The sequence below is a fragment of the Furipterus horrens genome, unplaced genomic scaffold (assembly GCF_987537825.1).
Source record: "Furipterus horrens unplaced genomic scaffold, mFurHor1.1.pri manual_scaffold_13, whole genome shotgun sequence".
NCBI lineage: Eukaryota > Metazoa > Chordata > Mammalia > Chiroptera > Furipteridae > Furipterus > Furipterus horrens.
Window position 1 is genome coordinate 47,245,116 of NW_028327183.1, and position 19,624 is coordinate 47,264,739.

The 19,624-nt window shown below is 54.4% G+C and overlaps 1 protein-coding gene across 2 annotated transcripts; it reads right to left on the minus strand.

Annotated features, from left to right (window-relative positions):
- Nucleotides 1-9,052: 9,052 nt before the first annotated feature.
- On the minus strand, nt 9,053-18,426 carry CEACAM16 (CEA cell adhesion molecule 16, tectorial membrane component). Of its 2 annotated transcripts, none has more exons than XM_090260606.1 (7): nt 18,351-18,426; nt 16,666-16,837; nt 15,130-15,474; nt 14,537-14,812; nt 13,317-13,595; nt 10,903-11,229; nt 9,053-9,260 (listed from the first exon to the last, which is right to left on the minus strand). In XM_090260606.1, the coding sequence occupies exons 2-7, from the start codon at nt 16,700-16,702 to the stop codon at nt 9,250-9,252; spliced, it is 1,275 nt and encodes a 424-aa protein (XP_090116732.1). In that variant the 5' UTR covers nt 16,703-16,837; nt 18,351-18,426; the 3' UTR covers nt 9,053-9,249. The 2 variants fall into 2 exon arrangements, with proteins under 2 accessions (XP_090116732.1, XP_090116733.1); XM_090260607.1 differs by lacking the exon at nt 9,053-9,260 and adding an exon at nt 9,382-9,446.
- Nucleotides 18,427-19,624: the final 1,198 nt, after the last annotated feature.

The following is a 19,624-nucleotide window of genomic DNA, read 5'->3' on the forward strand; positions in this document are numbered from 1 at the left end:
GAAACATTTGCACCTATTAACTCCCACTCATTGTATCAAGGAGTCTCCTCTTCCAAGAAGCCCTCCCTGACTCCCAGTTGGGTCAGGTGTTCCCCTACCCAGATCCTGGGTTCCCCCATCCCAGCCCTGTCCAATGCTAGGTTGTTACTGTCTGTGATACTATGTTCTGGGGGTACAGGGCTGGATCCTGTTCACCCACTGCCTTCTCAGGGCTTACAACAGAGACATCCTCCTGTCAGGACCTGGGTTGAAATCCCAACTCCCCCATTCAAGGAGTGTCCTGGGTGAGCGCGGGCTTCTCAGGAGCCTCATTTTTCTCGTGTGAATTGTGCAAAGAATTGGTGATTTGTCCCCAGCTTCCCAGGGCTGTGGTGGAGCATCGCGCAGACGAGACCCTGAAGTCCTCAGCTGACCACATGGTGGGTGACTGTGGGTGACCCACTTCCCCTTTCGGGGCCCATCTGGCTGGATGAACTGATGGCAGGGGCCCCATCCTGCTGGGACATTTGAGGAGGCCAGTGCACGGGGCTTCCCAAGGCGGGAGGGTCAGGGACAGGCAGAGGGAAGAGGTGTCTGCCGGGTGAGGGGAAAACCAGCCTTCCCCATCATAAAACGGATGACCAGAGGGAAGCAAACAAGGCCGGCTCCACCCGGGTGTGAGGGGAAGTTGGGGGAGAGGATAAGGGGCCCCTTGAGGTGGGTGAAAACCACAGTCCACAACTTGCTGCCAACTTCCCTTCCGGAGCTGGCTGCCCTGCAGCCCCACAGCCCCATAGCCTCGTGGATGTCGGCTCCATCCTGTCCCCTGCCCAAAGCCTGGGGACCCCTTGACTACTCTCTGCCTTCAGCTGCCTCCAGTTCATTAGCAAATGCTGTCAGCTCTGCCTTCAAAATCTATCCCACCCCCAACAGCCACCACTCTGGCCCAGCTGCCATCACCTCCTGTCCTTACTGCTATCATCTCCTCCCTGAACTCCCTGTTCTTTTTTTAAGATTTTATTTATTTATTTTTAGAGAGAGGGGAGGGAGGGAAGGAGAGAGAGAGGGAGAGAAACATGGATAGGCTGCCTCTAGCATGTCTCCAACTGGGGACCTAGCCTGCAACCCAGGCATGTGCCCTGACCAGGAATTGAACCAGCAACCTTTCTGTTTGGAGGCCAGCTGAGCTCCCTGTTCTTACGTGTGCTCCCAACAGTCTCTTCCAATACATGGTCAGAGGGGTCCTATTAGAACCTGAGTAGAGCCCCTGGGCCTTTGTGCAAGTGGCCCCAAAGCCCCCCTGTGGCTCCCATCTTACTGTGGCCCACGAGGCCCTGCATGATCCCTCACCTGCTCCACTTTCCCCTTGCTTCCTCTACTCCAGCCACACTGGCCTTCAACCCACTTTCCTGCCTCCTGGCCTTTGCACATTCTGTGCCCTCTGTTTGAAATGGTTTTCCCTGCCAACTTTCTACCCAGCTCCTCTGATCTTTTGGTCTCACCAGCGGTTAGCTGGCTAGTGTGCCCCCCATCTAGGTCTGAATCCCAGAAGCTGTGAATGTTACCATGTACAACAAAGGGACTTTAGGGTTTTGATGAACTTCTGGATCCTGAAATGGGAAGATGACTCTGCAGTGTCTGGGTGAGCCCTATACGTTATCCCTAGTGTCCTTGCGAGAAGGAAGCAGGAGAAGGTTTGACTGAAGAAGAGGAGGGGACATGGGGATAGAAACAGATGGTAGTGATGCAGCCACAAACTGAGGAATGTTGGCAGCCACCAGAGGCTGGAAGAGGCAGAGGAATGGATTTTTCCTTGGAGCTTCCAGAAGGAACCAGTCTATTGGCACCTTGATTTTAGCCTTGTAAGCCTCATTTTGGACTCCTGATTTCCAGAACTGTAAGAGAATACATTTCTGTTCTTTTATGCCAAAAGGCTAGTGGCATTTGTTACAGCAGCCATAGGAGACTAATACATACTCTAACTTTCACTCCTCTGAGAGGCTGCTTTGGCATCTCCACCTTTTTTCCATGCTCTGGTGTTTCTCTCTTAGAACCCACACTTTTCTGGCAGAGCATCATGACACTGTAATGCCTTTGTCAGCTGACCTGTTAACATCTGTCCTCCACTCTGGGCTGTGGGCTCAGCGAGGCTGGGCACCCAGCTGTGTGGGTCAGTATGTGCACCCATGACCTTATACAGTACCTGCTGAGGGTACACACTCAGCAGATATTTCCCATTCACCCATCCATCCATCCATCCATCCATCCACTTATCAAGTGTTTATTAAGCACTGATTATTTGCCTGGCACTGTTCGGGGAACTGGGGGGTGCAGGCAGCGATTCTGGTTTTGTGTTGCCCCTTATTATGAACTGAATGTGTTCCTTAACGCCCCAAATCCACATGCTGAAGCCCTAACCCCCATGTGCCTCTGTCTGGACATAGGGCCTATAGAAAGGGAATGAAGGTTAAGGAGGTCCGAAGGGTGGGCCCGGATCTGAGGGCACTGGTGTGCTTATCAGAAGAGACACCAGAGAGCTTGCCCTCTCTCTGTCCCATGAACCCACGAAGAAGAGGACACATGAGCACACAGTGAGATGGCAGCCACCTGCGTGGCACAAGAAGGGGCCTCAGAATGAAACATATGTACCTTGCCAGCACCTTGAGCTGAGACTCACAGCCTCCAGAACCGTGAGAAACACATTTCTGTTGTTTCAGTCACCCTGTCTGTGGTACTTGGTCATGGCAGCCCGAGCTGACCAAGGCTCTCCAACATTTATTGTCTTTCTGTTCATTCTTTTGTTTTGATTAGTGCAGCTGTGGTGGTTTTCTTTTTCTTTGTTTCTTTTTTAAAGATTTTATTTATTTATTTTCGAAGAGAAGGGAGAGAGAAAGAGAGGGAGAGAAACATCGGTTGCCTCTCACACGCCCCACAACTGGGGACCTGGCCCACAACCCAGGCACGTGCCCTGACTGGGAATCGAACCAGTGACTTTTCGATTCACAGGCTGGTGCTCAATCCACTGAGCTCCACCAGCCAGGGCACCATGGTGGTTTTCAAATATGTCCACGACGTTTCGACAGTCCTCCCCTCAAAAGGTGGAGACGAGTTCCCCTCCCCTTGGATGTGGCTGGACCAAGTGGCTTGCTTCTAGCAAATAGAAAACGGTGAAAACGACCGTCCGTGACTTCCCAGAGAGATCCCATTGGATGTCTCGCTGCGAAAGAATCAGCTGCCTTGCCACAGGGCCACTCCATGGAGAGGTCCGTGTGGCAAGGAACTGAGGCCTCCTGCCAACAGCCATGTGGGAGGTCCAGGAAGTGGGTCCTCCAGGCCCCGCCAAGCCTTCAGGTGACTGTAGCCCAGCTGCCACCCTCACCATACCCTCCTGAGACACCTTGAGCCAGGGCCCCCCAGCTAAGCCACTTCCGGATTCTTGACTCACAGAAACTGTGAGGTAATACAGGGGCTGAGTGTCCGGGGAGTTGTTACGCAGTAGTCTGTAAGTAATATAATCACTCCAAAGTGTGTTTCATTAGCTGGTAGGGCCAGTCTCCTTATGGTTACTACTACTTCTACTAGCCACTGAACACACACTGTGTTCCCAGCACTGGTTTAAATGCAGATGCATCAGTAGGGAACAAAAGGGAGAAAATTCCTGCCTCACGGAGTTTACAGTCTTGTGGAGAAGACAGGTAATGAACAAGTAAAGCAAGAAAGATACAGTAGAGTCTGGTGTGTCATAAGTGCTATGAAGAACAAGGCTAGACATTTGCACAGAGACCTGAAGAGAGTGATTGAGCAGGTGCCTAGGGGAAGGACATTCCTGGCAGAGGGAAAGGCCAGTGCAAAGGCCCTGAGGCAGGATTCGCTGGGTTTGGAGTGATGTGAGAGGAGAAGGGTATAGACTGTGACTCAAAGGGGACATAATTCCAGAAATAGGACCTTACCTCTGGGAGGGGGGTTCAGTTTTCCTTTTCTGAGGAATGGGTGGGCTCACACCTGCTTCTGAAGGCCCCTGTGGGAACTCAGGGACCTCCTGCGTGTGAGCAGCAGCCCAGGTGAGACCCTCTGGCTGCCCTGGGCATGGAATGCGCTCTCTGGAGGCTGCACTGTGCCCCAGGGAAAGGTTGGAGAAGGCCAGACTCCCTTCTTGGTCCCCAAAGACTGGCCTTGGCAGCCTGGTGCCAGGCAACTCCCCTTCTTTCTCTTCTCCTCCTCCTTCTCCTTCTTCCTCTCATCCTGCCTCCTCCTCCCTTACCTCCTCCTTCCTATTCATTCTGTCCACTTTCTCCCTCCTCCTCCCTCTCTCCCCCTCCTCCCCGCTCTCCATCGTGAATCAACATTCCAGCCCAGGGGAGAAAAACAGGGCAGATTTCCTTCCTCTCCCTGGCGGGTCTCCAGACAGTGACTGGACCATTGTGCGTTCTGGCCTCAAGGTCATTCCCACCCCCACTCCCTGCCCTCCCCCCAGCGAAGGGTTACTTGAGAAAAGGCATCTAGGGGGAGTGGGTAGGAACCCGACGGAGAGGGGCAGAGCCTGCCCTGGAGGCCCAGACTAGCTCCCAAGCCACTGCTAGTGAAATCCCAGCACCCGCAGCGCTTTGAGCTTTGTAGCTTTGAGGGGGGCGGGGTGGGAGGGGAGCCTCTATCAACCTCCTGGGGCTGAGGAGGGCTGGGGTCTCAGCCCTCAGTCTGCCACCTGCTGTGTGGTGCTGGGCCGGTTCCTGCCCCTCTCTGGGCTCAGCCCTGGCCCTGCACCCTTCTGACTGAGTGCCCGCCAGCAAGTCACCTCCTCTTTGTGCCTCAGTTTCTTTTTTCTGTCAAACAGTCCCTGCACCTGGATCCCCCAGCTTCTCAGCTGACAAAAATCACCCAGGCTGTTCATTTTAAAAATTCAGCTTCCAGGTCTCTTCCCTAGAGAAGCAGATTTCCTGCGCCCTCTGTATTGTTTAATAAGCAGGTAGGGGACTGGGGGGACGCAGTCCCCTTTCAAAAGGAGGCTGTGAGGAACAAGTTAGGGAATCTGTGCTCAGAGCGTGTTCCCCTGGAACCTGAGATGATTCATGCTGTGATTGTAAAAGCTCATACCCATTTGTTACTCTTTCTTGTGAGGCATTTTTCACCAAGTGCAATTTTCAAGAACATCACGTATTCCATAAAGTGAGGCAAACCTGTGTGGTAGGGTTAATGAAGTCCTCCAGGAAGAAGACATTGCAGAAAAATGGTTGTTTTTAGCTTTTCCATCTGCCTGTTGCCAAAAGCTAGCAGACACCTAACTGGGGGGTCAAAGGGATTTACCAAGCCCTTGTGCGCTAGATTCTTTGCTGTATTGACTCAGTTAGCCTTTTCAGCAATCCTAGGAGGTGGCCACTGTTACTTCACTTTTACAGGTGAGTAAAAGCAACATGCCCACGGCTATGAGCGGCCAGCTCAGCTCCCTCTGGGCTCCGATCCTGTGCTGCTGAGGAATGAAGGGGACTCACCGGCCACCGCCTCCCCACAGCTGCCGTGGCAACTGTGGAACCTGGAACAAGGTTTTGGGCTCTCTGTGCCTCAGTTTCCTCTCTGTAAATGGAGAACTGGCAGTAACTACTCCTAAGGGTTGTTGTAGGAATTCATTGAGATGGTGCCTGACAAAATCAATGCCTGAGATACAGGAGCTATTATTATTTTGTGGTTATTGTTGTTGTTCCGTGAAAGGAGGAGTCAGTCAGGGAGCCCAGAGATGCCTAGAGAGATGGGAGACTTGGTTTTGGGGACATCTGAGTCACTAGGCCCTAAGGATACAGGATCTGGCTTGACCCAGAAACCTGAGCTGCCTGCTCCTTCGCTCCCTCCACCCCTCCCTCTGGCCTCATTCTGCAATGCACAAAGCAAGCCCCAACTGAATGCAACCCCAGTCTTTTCTAATTCCTTGCTACCATGGCTGTGGCTCCATCCTGTTGGGTTTAGGTGAGAAAGGCCATTTGGTCCAGCTTGGGAGGCAGGAGTTCTGAGGTCTGGCATGGCAGAGCCTGCCAGCTGCCCACCTGGGATCCATTCTTCCTGTCTTTCTTGGTAGCAGGACCCTGATGTTCTTTGGGGCAGCAGTGCAGTGTACTCAGGGAAAAGACTCTACTTCCCAGCCTCCCTTGCAGCTATGTCACCACATGGCTAAGAGCTGGCCAATCAGATATACGTGGAAGTTGTAGGCTGGATCTTGGGGAAATGTTCCTTAAAAGGGGCACAGTCCATAAACTGGTATGGGGCTCTTGTTGCCCTTCATCCCCCTCTTTCTGCTTTCTGCCTGAAATATGGATGAGGCAGCTGCAGTTCCAGCAGCCGTCTTGGACTGCGAGGTGATGGAGAGAACAGAACCCCCCCAGCTAAAAACCATGGACCAGAAAGACAGAAAGAGCTGTGTCCTTCATGACGCCATGGAGGCCCCATTCCAGATCTGAACAATTTGTTTATGGGCAATTCTTTTATGTGAAAGAGAAACAATCTTCTACTCATGAAAGCTACTCTGACACATACCAATTTCTCCTTTTTCTTATGTTGGTCGTCTCTCTGTTGCTTGTGTTGTGTTATGTTCAGTCTCTCCTGCTAGCCACTAAAAAGGATTCTAAATGACACCCCTAAGCTCTAGCCCTACATATGTCATTGGCTCTTATGTGAACTTGGAGGGGTGGAGAGAATACGGACGTTATTTTTCATTTGGGGGCTGAAGAGTGCTGGGATTAAGAGTATGGGGTCAAATTTATCCTCAGTTCCTAGGGGTGCTACTGCCTGGAAACCTCATATTGGAGAGCGCTGATTTAGGTAATAGCTTCCAAACTCTTGGTGCCCCCGGGCATGGGGCAGAGCCGTCTTGGACTGCGAGGTGATGGAGAGAACAGAACCCCCCCAGCTAAAAACCATGGACCAGAAAGACAGAAAGAGCTGTGTCCTTCATGACGCCATGGAGGCCCCATTCCAGATCTGAACAATTTGTTTATGGGCAATTCTTTTATGTGAAAGAGAAACAATCTTCTACTCATGAAAGCTACTCTGACACATACCAATTTCTCCTTTTTCTTATGTTGGTCGTCTCTCTGTTGCTTGTGTTGTGTTATGTTCAGTCTCTCCTGCTAGCCACTAAAAAGGATTCTAAATGACACCCCTAAGCTCTAGCCCTACATATGTCATTGGCTCTTATGTGAACTTGGAGGGGTGGAGAGAATACGGACGTTATTTTTCATTTGGGGGCTGAAGAGTGCTGGGATTAAGAGTATGGGGTCAAATTTATCCTCAGTTCCTAGGGGTGCTACTGCCTGGAAACCTCATATTGGAGAGCGCTGATTTAGGTAATAGCTTCCAAACTCTTGGTGCCCCCGGGCATGGGGCAGAGTTAGTGGACAGGACCTTTGGCTCTCTCCTTCCTTCGTTGGCCAGAATTGGTCACATGGCCACCTGTAGCTGCAAAGCAGTCTGGGAAAGTGAGTATCTGACATCTCCAGCTTCTTTCGTGGGAGGCAGCACCTGCCATCATAGAAGAGGAGAGCGGAGTAGCTGCTGGGGAGCAATCAACAAAACCTGTCCTACTTTCTCTCTCAATATATATTTATTGAGCATCTAACCTGGGACAGACAGACCCTCTACTTCAACCAGAGCAGCTTCTCTTTTATTTTACATATTAGTCTCCTCTGTCTCTCATCCCACTTGCAAAAAGTTTGCCTCTGTCATTGACATTTTCAAAGAATCAGCTTTAGGTTTTATTGACCAACTCTAATTTTGTTTTATGTTTTGTCCGTTTTGCTTTTATTGTTCGCAATTTCTTACCTTTTTTCTTCGATTTATTTTGTGGACTTTTTTCTAGTTTCTTGAATAGAACGCTTATTTGGTTCACTTTCAAGTCCTTTTCTTTTATTACTGTCAATGTATTTAAGCATTTAAGGCTATCATTCCCCCTCCAAGTGTGGCTTTGGCCATATTCTGCAGATTTCTACACATAGTGCTTTCACTGCCATCTGATTCTGATTGATTTTACCTTTTTATTTTTTTTGTTGTTGTTAATATTTATTTTATTTCTTAATTTTTTATTGTATTTTTTCTCACTGCCACTTATCCCCTTCATACTCTCTTCCACCTCTAACCCCCCACCCCAGGTATTTTGCATTTTAATGACCTCTATAATCTAAATATTATTTAAGTTTACGGAATTGTTTTCAAGTGTGTAGGAATTTTTTGGGGGGAGAGAAGGCTATAGCTTTTGAACTGATACCTACTTTTATTTCATTGCTATTTAAAATAATATATTGACCTACCATGTAAGCTTTGCATTTGAAGAAAGGGCTCTCAAGTTAATAAAATGGTTTGGAAGAGTCTAGTCTACTCTACGTCCACATCCTGGACAAACTGAATCTGTGACAAATGTGAGAGTATGACCCAGCTTTTATAACTCATTCTGCGAGTCTTTTACCACTCACGATCCCTACTCAACACAGCCATCCGCAGAAAGGCTGTTTTGAAAGTTTCTGGAAGATCTCTGTACCAGGCCTTTCCTACCCAAACCTCTCTTGCTACCCCAAGTCTGGACTCTGCCATCACCACTTCTGACCAACACCAGGAGTCTCTCTCTAGTGGGGCATCTTGACTGGGTGGAGCCTGCGGCTTAGACTCTGGTCGTGAGAGGAGTTAGAAGACACACTCTCTCTGGCTCCCACTCCCCTGATCTCTGCCCCTCACCCAGTCTCGTCCCCATTTGCATTCATTTATTCACAGGGCCCTGTCCTGTGCAGAAGCAGCTTTGTTTTGTGGGCCGAGGAGATGGAGGGAAGTACAGCATTGGGGAGGGCTATGGCCGCCACAGCCCAGCTCTGTTTGGTGTCTCAGGGAGGGTCAGCCTTTGACCCACTGGGAGGAGGCAGGACCCTTGGATATAGTTTGGGGAGACGTGGGAAGGGCCTGAGGCTCCGACAGTAAGCAGTGGAGGCTCGCAGCCTGTAATCTGGGCACCCAGACTGAGAATAACCTTGGGTGGGAAAGGAGGCAAGTGGGCTCCCGGGAAGTGGCAGGGTTGGCAATGGTGGAAGGAGAGGCTGACGCACACTTGTGTTAACCAGGACGTTTATGGCCTCCACGGCTCTCCGACAGCTCAGTGAAGGAGGAGGGCCCTGTTGGCTCTAACTCTATTGTGGAAGAAGGAGAAGAGAGGACCCAAACCACGGCGATCCTCCGCTCAAGAGGAGGGCATGGGGCGGGTGGCCCGAACAGCTCTTCTCTCTGGAGGTCTCCAGGTCCACGCTGCTACTCCATGGCTGTAGTGGAGGGCAGGGCAAAGGGGGGGAGGAGGCCATCAGGGAGGTAGAGGACCAGGCCCCCACCCCTCCTGCTCCCCTGCCCACCCCTGGTCTCCCAGCGGCCCCGCCCGCCCCACGCTCAGCCTGTGCCAGGTTCAGGTTCAGGAAGGTGGCGTTGGTCCTCATGCGAGGGAGGGAGGTTGACTGTGAGAAGAGAGACGGGTGAAAGGGAGGTCCGGGCTCCATCGGCGGGGCCTGCTGTCAGGGGACAGCATTCTCCTCCCGATAGGGATCCAGAAAACCAGAGCGTGATGAGTGAATGGATGAAGGAGGGGGTCTGGGGGTGTCTGCTGGTGATCGGGTCCCTAATCCTGGAAGCTTTAAGTCTATGGGAGGGAGATGCTGTCCCTGGCTCAGGGACAGGGCTTCTGCGAGTACCCTGTCTAATAGAGGAAGCAAGACTGCAGCCTGGGATGGCCTAGCTCCTGCTCTAATGGGTGAAACCTGGCCTGGCCTCTGGGGCGTGGCCTCTCAGACCTCTGGAGATGCTCAGTCTGATGGAGGAGACATTCCTGACTCTGCGAGCCCCCAGTCTGATGGAGGAGACGCGGTCCCTGACTCTGGGAGCTCCCAGTCCGATGGAGGAGACATTATTCCCGACTCTGGGAGCTCCCAGTCTGATGGAGGAGACGTGGTCCCTGACTCTGGGAGCTCCCAGTCTGATGGAGGAGACGTGGTCCCTGACTCTGGGAGCTCCCAGTCTGATGGAGGAGACGTGGTCCCTGACTCTGGGAGCTCCCAGTCTGATGGAGGAGACATTATTCCTGACTCTTGTGAGAAAGACATGGTCTTCAACATTTGGGAATTCCCAGTCTGATGGAGGAGACATTGTTCCTGATTTCTGGGAGCTCCCAGTCTGATGGGGAGACACGGTCCCCAACACCTGGGAGCTCCCAGTCTGATGGAGGAGACATTACTCCCAGCTTCTGGGAGCCTTCAGTCTGATTGGGAGTCACAGTCCCCAACATCTGGGAATTCCACATCTGACGAAAGAGACATTGTCCTGACCACAGGGAACTGCCCGTCTGATGGAGGAGACACATTTACCACCACCTGGAGGCCTGCCTCCCTGCTAGTGAAATAGCTTAGCCTGACTTCAGTTTGAGAGATATGTTCCACCCTCTGCTGGTAGAACTGTCCTTGTTCCTTCTGTAACGCAAGGGGTGAGACGTGACCCATCGTCTGGGCTGACAGGCTGGAGAGGGAGCCTGATCTGCCCTGACTCTGCACTGCTATTCTGACGGGGGCGGTAAACTGCCATCCGCATCCCATGTTCCCAACAGGGCGGCAGAAGCAGCCTACGCCCCCTTTTAGAACTTCCAGTCTGGTGTACCTCCCGCCTGAGAGAGAAGGCACGGACGCCCCCTTGGGGAGCCCTCAGCAGGCTAGGGGAGGCCTATGGAGCCCTGGTCTAGGTCATCGGTTTGTCAGAAGAGGGACCCCGGAGTCAGAGGGAGGGGACAAGGCCCGTTCTCGCAGTCTGGCGGGGAGGCGTCGCCGTCCTTGACCTTTGTCCCCCAGCCTCACGGCGGAGTCAGAGGCCCCTCTGGGGGGGCCCCGGCCTGGAAAGAGGCGCCCTCGGACCCTCTCGTACACTCACGGGCCACCTGCAGCTCCAGCTCCAGCGACTCCGTCTTGCCCTGCAGCGTCACGGTCTTGAGCGTGTAGCGGCCGGCGTCCGTGAGGTTCAGCTTCTGCACCAGCAGCGAGCAGTTGGCGAAGCCCACCTCCCGGCCTGTGTGCGCGGGGCCTGCGATCCAGTTCCCTGACGGCAGCTGGCTGAGCAGCCGGTTGGGCTCGGAGGCAGGCCCGCGGTACCAGGCGTAGACCAGCAGGTCCCTGGGGTAGCCCTGGACGGTCAGTGTCACGTCCTGGCCCTCCATGGGCTTGGTGGGCACCGGCACGATAGACATGGCGACTATGGCCGCTGGGGAGAGAGGGAGGGGTGTGGGGTCAGCCGGGCCTGCACCTGGCGTCCTGTCCCCTTCCTGCCCCCAGCTGGCTCATCTGTGCCTCCCCCCAGCTGGCTGGTGCTCCCTCACGCAGGGTTCTGGGAAGGAGACAGAGGAAGGAGGTCACCTGTGTGGTCGTGGTGGAGGGTTTTGCGTCCCTACAATGCCTGCCAGGGATCCGTGTCTTCCCGCTTAGACTGCGAGGCCCCAGGGGAGGGGGCCATCTCTCCCCCATTAGACTAAATTTTCAGACTCTGGGGGATATCTCTCCCATGAAAGTGAAGGACCCTAGAGAATAGGGTCATGTCTCCTCCATCAGATTGGACATTCCCAAAATATAGGGGCCATGTCTCCCCTATCTGATTGGAAATTCTAGAATATGGGGGACCGTGTCTCCCCCATTTTTAATTTTTTAAATCAAAAAAATAAATTGACTGGGAATCGAACCCTCAACCTTTCGGTTAATAGAGGATGCTCCAACCAACTGAGCTACACCGGCCAGGGCGTTGTGTCTACCCCATTAGATTGGAAATTCTCAGAATATGGGACCATGTTTCCCCCATCAGATAGTCGGGTGTTGTGTACCCAAGGTCGTGTCTCTTCTCTCCAACTGAGAGACCTCAGAAGGCGGGGGCTGTAGTTTCCCATCAGGCTGAAAGATTCCGGAGGGTGGGAGGCGTGTGTCCTCCATAATAGAAAATTCCAGATTATGGGTTAGGTCTTCCCAATCAGTCTGGAAATCCCAGAGACTGGATTGGGGCCCCCTACTAGAAATTCCTAGAAAGTGGGAGGCCTATACTCCCCCATCAGATTGGGAGCACCCCGAAGGTGGGAACCGTGTCTCCCCCATCAGACTAGGAATTCTAAAAAAAAAAAATAAACCACAAGGGCTACATCTCCTCAAGACCATGTCTCCCCATCAGAATAGAAAATCTCCTGAGGGTGGACTGCATCTCCTCCATCAGATCAGTGGCTTCCCCAGGTGGGGGAAGGGCAGTGTTTCCCTTTTCCTCTGTCTCTTTCCTGGCACCTGCCACAGGGTTGCTGTCAGGAGAGGGGGCCGTCTGGGGCATTTACCTATTCCCTGCACATACCTGTGTACCTTAGATACACCCCCCCAACCCCGCTACCACAGGCGGGGCTTGGGGAGAGCACCTGAGGTCATCTGGTCTACCCCCCTGTCTCTGGCCAAGACCAGCTGCCAGGACCCAGGTGGGGTGGGGCCGGAGGTGCACTTACCTCTGGGGATGTCATTTCTGCTTTGGGTGAAAGAGGATCCACCCTTTGGATGAGACCCAGCCTGTTAGTTGGAGGGATGGGAGGGAGAGGGAGGGGAGGACTGTTCCCACTGTCCCCAGGGGATGGTGGCCACTTGGGAAGGAACCAAGGCAGAATTAATCAGACCCCAATGTTCAAAGCCACCATCCCCAGGGGATGAGAAAGTGTCCCCTGAGGACCCTGATGGCTCTGAAAACACCAGCTGAGTCTGCACTACCCCAGCCCCTGGGTCGTCCAAGGACAGGGTGAAGACAATGCCTTCCCAGCTGTGTTTTTCCACTTGCCAACAATCGGCTATGATTTTCTGCGTGTATGTGTGCATGCGCACCATCATCTGGGCCAGATAACGGGGTAATCCGGTTGGCCACCCAGAAATTCAGCCGCCTGTGTGGCAGAGAGGGCGTCCAGCCCCTCAGCAGCTGGTGACTGAATTTAGAACAGGCGCACCCGCCTGAAGGGACAGCTGAATGCTTTCCCACTCTTGCCACTGCGAAATGTGGGACATCTGGCCCATTTCTCACTTAGCCACCCTTCGAGGGAGAGAGTCAGATGTGTTGTTTGTTTTCCAGGCGACTAGGAGGGATGGTCTCCTTTTGTCACCTGGATGAAGAGGGGTTCGCCTGACCTGCCCCTTTGCTGCTTGGCCGACAGACAGGTTGCGAATCTCTCCCTTTCCAGTCACGTGTTGGGCAAGCGGTGGCCTGACTGGGTGGAGCCACCAAACCCTCACAGTCCCACCGGGCCTCCGAGGGGAGGGGGTGGTGGGCAGGCTGGGGCAACTCACCGGTTAGCTTGACCACCACTGAGGCCGATCCGGAGAGCAGGGTCTTGGTGTTCTTGGCGATACATGTGTAGGTGCCCTCCTGGGCCGCTGTCACGCTACTGATGGTGATGTGGTCTTGCCCATCCTTTAGGGCCCGCCCGTTGAAGGCCCACACGTACTCAGGCTCTGGGCAGGACCGGGACACGCACCACAGGGTGAGGGATGTGTTGAAGTCGACTTTGATGGTGCAGCCCGTGCGGGTAATGGAATCCTGCAGGATGGCCACGCGTTCCGGGCCAACTGTGGGGGCAGGGCAAGAGAAATGGGGCGGTAGAGGGAGAGGGGAGGAGAGGCAGGCACCCCTGGCTTTTGTTCCACCAGGCTGGGCCCCCGGGAGTATCTGGGCCTAGGGGAGGGAAAAAGAGCTCTGGCCTGTTTGAATCCCACACGGATCTCTAACTCGCTTTTAGGATCTCGAGAGCCTCTTTCCCGCTCAGGGGAATCCCCGTTTCTCTTCTGTAAAAAGAGGGTATTGAGCCAGACTAAATGTCAAGAGATTTTTCTTTGAAATGTATGGCTCCATTAAAAAGAGAAGTAAGTCTAAATGATTGGTTTCTGATAAGCCGGTCTAAGAGTCTAGAAGTAAGTCTAAGGCTCCAAGAGTGATATTTGCAGGTTCTAGGATTCTAAGGTTCTAGAAATCTATGTTTCTAAGATTCTAGGATTGGGTGGCTCTAAGATTTTAGCATTAGATTCTAAGATTCTAAGAATCTCTGCTTCTAGAATTACTAGGATCCTCAGAGTCTAGAATTCCGTGCTTCTCAAATCCAGAATTCCTTGGTTGTAGGATTCTAGGCTCTAAGTTTTTGTACATCACTGGCCCTCAAATACCTCAGCAGTTCGTTTTCCTGGATTCCACACCGCGTATCGGCTGCCCCTGGCAGTGACTCCGTGCTTTGGTAGTGTTTTTCTTTTATTGCCCTTCCGGCCTCACATTCCAAAACCAAGCACTCCACTGTCCCTTCCCTGCAGGTATTCCTTCAAACTGGAGGACTATTCAATCTCAAAAGTGTCCTTCATCTTTAGGAGGTGGGTCAAGTGCATTTGAAGGGGGTTCCCTGGTTCCTAACCCCAGCACACCAGTGACACACTTGTTTGCCCTTAGGTGTCCTTTCTTGGCCTCAGTGTCCCCATCTATGAGGTTTGGGCCCTGGGTGTCTGGCGGGGCCAGAAGGACTCACAGAACACGGTCAGGTTGATGGGCTCGCTGCGGCTGACACTGACCGGGTTCCAGACCTCACACTGGTAGAGTCCGGCCTCCTCCCTGCGGATGCCGTGCCGGGTCAGAAGCCGGCCATCGGGGGACAGGCCGAGGCGGAGAGCGATGGGCAGGGTCCCGCCATTGTAGAACCATCGGACCTCAGCGGGGCTGGGGCTGCTGCAGAACAGGCGCAGCGTGTCTCGGTGCTCCACCAGCTCTGTGCTGTTGGCCATGACCACAGGCGGGGACAGGATCTCTGTGGGGCAAGAGACAGAGGGGGAGGGCGCCGGGCACCGCCTGCTCCCAGGGTCTCCTCCTCCCCAGGCAAGGGGCATGGCTGGATCCTGGTGGCGCCCCTGTAACCCCAGCCAGAGTGGCAAAGAGTGGGATAAAAGGCAGGTCTAATCTTGGAAGCCATCCTGAAGGAGGTGATCATTTTAATGTTATTTTAGGTCCTTTTTATGGCTTTAAAGTATTTTAGGTTTTTTTTTTGTTTTTTTTTTTTTTTAAGAGGGATTGGAAAGGAGGTGGGAAGGCTCAGCTGGGGAAGAGGAGGTCTGGGGGTTGTCTCACCATAGACCCGCAAGTGTCCGTAGCCCACCTCCGTCTGAAGCTGCCTGTTGAGGGTCTGCACGATGTAGGTGCCCGAGTGCCCAACCATAGCACCATGGATGTCCAGGCCGCCGTCAGGGCGCACAGTCTCCCGCCCCGTGTGGGCCGGGCCAGGGGTCTCGTCGCCTGTGCTTACGATGTAGCTGGCCACCAGGTAAACAATGTTCATCGAGGGCCCCGCATACCAGTTGTAGGCAAGCAGCTCCCCCGTCAGCCCGTGGACAACCAGGGTGATGTTGTCCCCTTCAGCTGGCTGGCTAGGCTCGGGGGTGATAGTGATCTCGGCCACTGTGCTCAGGAACACAGCTGAGAGAAAGGAGCCAGAGGGGTCAGATGAGGCAGGTGTGGCTGGCCCCCCATGTGACAGAGGAGACGTGGGCTACTGGCATATGTGTTCTGGGTACATCGTAAATGCTCAATAAATGTAAGCCTGGGGAACGGGGTGCGTGTGTTCTGGGGATTGGATCAATCTGATGGGCTGGGCCAAAGATCTAGCATCAAGCTTTGCCAAGCGCAGAGCCCACACGCAGCCTACGGGGGCCTTGGGACTTCATGAGACCCAGGGTTTTCCGGCTGTGAGAGTCACCAGACAGCGGAGCCTTAGAAGATCTGGTTGGCTCCTCCAGTCCCTTGGCCCTGACTCCCACTCCAGTGCTCTTCCTCTGCCTCCCCATAATTAACATACTTCACCCCTTCTCTTCTAAACCTGACAGGTGAGCTCCAAACCCGATAAGCTGGCCAGGGCTGCTTGGGTTTGAGCTATGTGTGGTTCCCGGGAATGAGTGGTCATGGCTGTTCTCACGTAAGAAGTACTCCCATGCCTGGCCTGATTTCTGGTACTTTCCACGCTAGCAGAGCATGGCTAAGAGGGAGGGCTCTGGGACTAGTGCTCAGCCCTGCTGTTTTCTGGCTGTGTGACTCCGGGCAGTGAGTTGACTTCTCTGGGCTTCAGGTTTCTTGTCTATGAAGTGGGGGTCACGAGTGGGCTTCCTTCACAGTGTGGTTGTTAACATACCACAAGCATGGAGAATAGCTCCAGGTGCATAGCATGCCCCAGTAATGCTGCTTAGGATGACCTTCAAGTGACCCTGGGAGTTAGGCCCATTTCACAGACCAGGAGACTGAGGCTAACAAGGGGAAGGCAACTGCCCAAAGCCATATCCTCAGGAAGGGGCAGAGCGGCTGGCTACAAGTCACCCCGCTTAAGCTTCCAGACCTCAGTAAGGGTTTGCCGCGTGAATGAGGGAGCAACAGTGGCTGCCTCGTCCGAGTTCATGCTCGGTCTTAGGAACCTCCAAAGTCCACCCTGCCAGCCCCTCTGGGTGGCTGACCCGGCTGGGCTCCGGCTGGTGCCTCTGGGGGCCTGAGGGAAGCAGAGCTGCCTTCCCTACCCAGCATGCTGGTCATCTGCTCACACCTTCCCTCTCCCGGCCAGGATGCCCTACCTCCCTGAAGCCATAGGGGGCTGAGGTTCTGGGGGGCACCATTCTCGCTCACCGCTGAGGAGGAGCCAGCTGCACCCGGTCAGCGCCATCTTTCACCCCAAACCTGGGTCTTGGAGACAGTGGCGTTGGTGTCCCAAGGCTGTGAGACCCGTCCTGGTTGGGGCTTGGCTCCGTCTGGCGTGGGACCTGGGAGGGTTCGGCGATTTGGAGCCGGGGGAGATCACCTGAATTTGGAGGGATCGAGTCACCAAGGATCTGGGGCCCCGTTTGGGTACCAGAGCAGGTGTGGCAGGCACGGGCCAGGGGCCACGACCTGGCCAGGCCTCCTGGGGCACTGCCTAACCTTCTTTGTGCCGAGGGCCCGGGTTTGGTACCAGGAAGTGAACCAGGTCACCAGGGAAGGCGGGGGGAGTAGCGGGGGAAGATTTTAGGGCAGGTTTTTACCCATGGCCCAGGTCCTGGCCTTTCTGTCTCAAGCTCAGGGGTCACTGAGGAATAAAATGAAGCAACAGTGGCTGCCATTTCTCCAGCCTCCCTGCTGTGGGTGACCTTCAGCTGTCATCTCATGGGAGGTCCTGCGAGGTGGGCACTGTTAGAACCCCCGTTCATTTACAGGTGGGGAAACTGAGGCCCCGGGCAGGGGCTCCGACCTGCCTAAATTCCTGCAGGGAGAGGGATTTTGGCCTCTGCTCTGTTTCCAAAGCCACACAGAAGGGCACGAGGCTGGGTGCCTGCACACCGCCGTAGGGGCTGTGCTTCCTGGCCTCCAGCACGGGACCCGAGACCCTGCTCAGGGCCGTTGCGAGCAGGCAGCAGCATGCTCCTCTTTAGGAATTTAGCCAGTGCCTGGCAGCGTTGCGCCCTGAAGTGAGGTCTGGTTGGTGTGACTGTTATTACATGTGTCCTGGACCTAATGCCACTGTCTTGCACCCCCATGGCTTTGGGCAGCTAATGGAGCGCCCTGGGCCTCAGTGTCCTCATCTGTAAAATGGGAATGAGGACCGTGCCCCCCCCCCATAAGGCTGTGGTGAGAATGAAATGAGTGACTGTGTGTGAAGAACTTCTGACAATGCCCAGCACAGAGCAAACGCTCAATAAATCATTGATTCATTTATTCGGCAAATATTAAGTGAGTGTCTCCTGCCTGCCAGGCACCGTTCTGGCTGCCGGCAGATACAGTCCCTGCCCTTGTGGGCTGACATTCATGGGGTAAAGTAATAAAGCATAAAATCTATCCCCCGTCGAATGGAGATGTGATGTCTAGAACCATAAAGCCAGCAAGGGGGTTTGCAATGTTTAAATTGTGGGTGGCAAAGGGAGGGGGCCAGGGAGGGGGCCTCTGGGAAGGTGGTGTTGGGCAGAGGTCATGGGCAGGGCCTGGTGGGACGTGGGGGAAGAGTGACCCTGACCCATGTGCTATTATCATGCCTTGGTGGCTTCTGGGTCCTGGCTCCTCTGAGGCCCCGGGGGCCTGCTTCTGGGCAGGGAGCCATGCCTGTGGCTCACCTGTCCTGGTTTGTTCCTCCAGAGCCATGTCCTAAGCTGCCCTCGCTGGGCGGGGTTCTGGGAGGGGGAGTGAGAGGTGCGGGTGACCTGGCCCCCCTGCTGCCCCCACCCCGCCTGTGACCTCACCTCACCCTTCTCAGCCCTGGCCCCGCCCCACCCCTGAGCCCTGGGACCACATCCCAGTGTCCTGCAAGATGCCTCCCCCGATGTCCCTGGGCACCTCTCACTCACCTCGTCCCAGACTGACCTTGGCGTCTTCCCCGGATCTGCTCCTCCTCCCTGTCCTCTTATCAGGGATTGGCGCCACCGTCCACTGTCATTGGGACAGAAAGACCCAGACCCTGTCCCTGATGCCTCCTTGCACTCCACCCCCACATCATTCTTATGGCGCCTGCCTCCTGAATATTTCTTCCATGAATGCCTTTCTCTCCCTCCCTGTGGCCCCTGCCCTGGTCCAGGCACCTCCTGAATTTTGTCTGGCTTCCCCTCCAACCCTTTCGTGGTCCCTGCCCACCCCACTCCCATCATGGTGCGCAAAACCTGCCATGGCTCCCCAGCATCTTCAGGAAAAAGCCCAGTTCCCCGCTGGGACCCCCATGTCCCGGCCTTAAGAGACATCCCTTCCTTCCAGAACTTTCTGTTCCATTTATTCTGTCTCACTTGCACTCCCTCCACTCAGCATATCCCCCTGCTTTCCTCTACTCTTTCATTGCCTGCTCCCAAATTCCTCCTCCTCCTCCAGGCAGCCCTCCTGGACTCTCAGGCTGGGTTAAGTGTGCCCTGGGACCCCTATTTCCAGCCCTGACCCCCATGGGTCCTCACTGTCTGGGTGGTGGGTCTGTCTCCCTGACTGGATTGACTGTGAGTCCTGGGAGGGCAGGACCAGGGCTGCTGTGGTCACCACTGTGTCCCCAGCACTGCCCAGTCCAGGGTGGGGCACAGAGCAGGGGCTCAGAGAGTATTTGTGGAACCGAACACCAGGTGTGGATGACACAGAGACAGGAGTCTCCAGGGAGGCCCGGGTTTCTGGTGATTTGGCTGAGGAGCATGACGAGGACAGGGATCCAAGAGGCTTAGGGTGGAACCCGGCTTGTGTCCAGATCCGCCATGGCTCCCTACCATGCACGGCATCACACTGACCCTCCTCTGCTATTTGCCCCCACCCCCCACCTCCCTGGTCCCTCTCTGGTGCTCCTGGACACGAAACTGGAGAGCTGCAGTTTCTTGAGCACCTACTACGTATGTACCAGGCCAGAGCTGAGCCGAAAGTAGACCTGGCGACCAGGGGCAGGGTCTTTTGTTTCTCTGTGAAGCGGGTGGTAGGTGATCATGACCCTGACCTTCCTGGGAGTCCTCTGAGGGTGGATCAGAGCAGGCACAAAGAGGGCACACGTGTGCGAACACCTTGGCTCACGCACCATTGAACCAACATTCGTTGAGAACCTACACTGTGCTGAGCACTCTGCTAGACACTGGGTTGCAGCCTTGAACAGGACAGAGAGCAC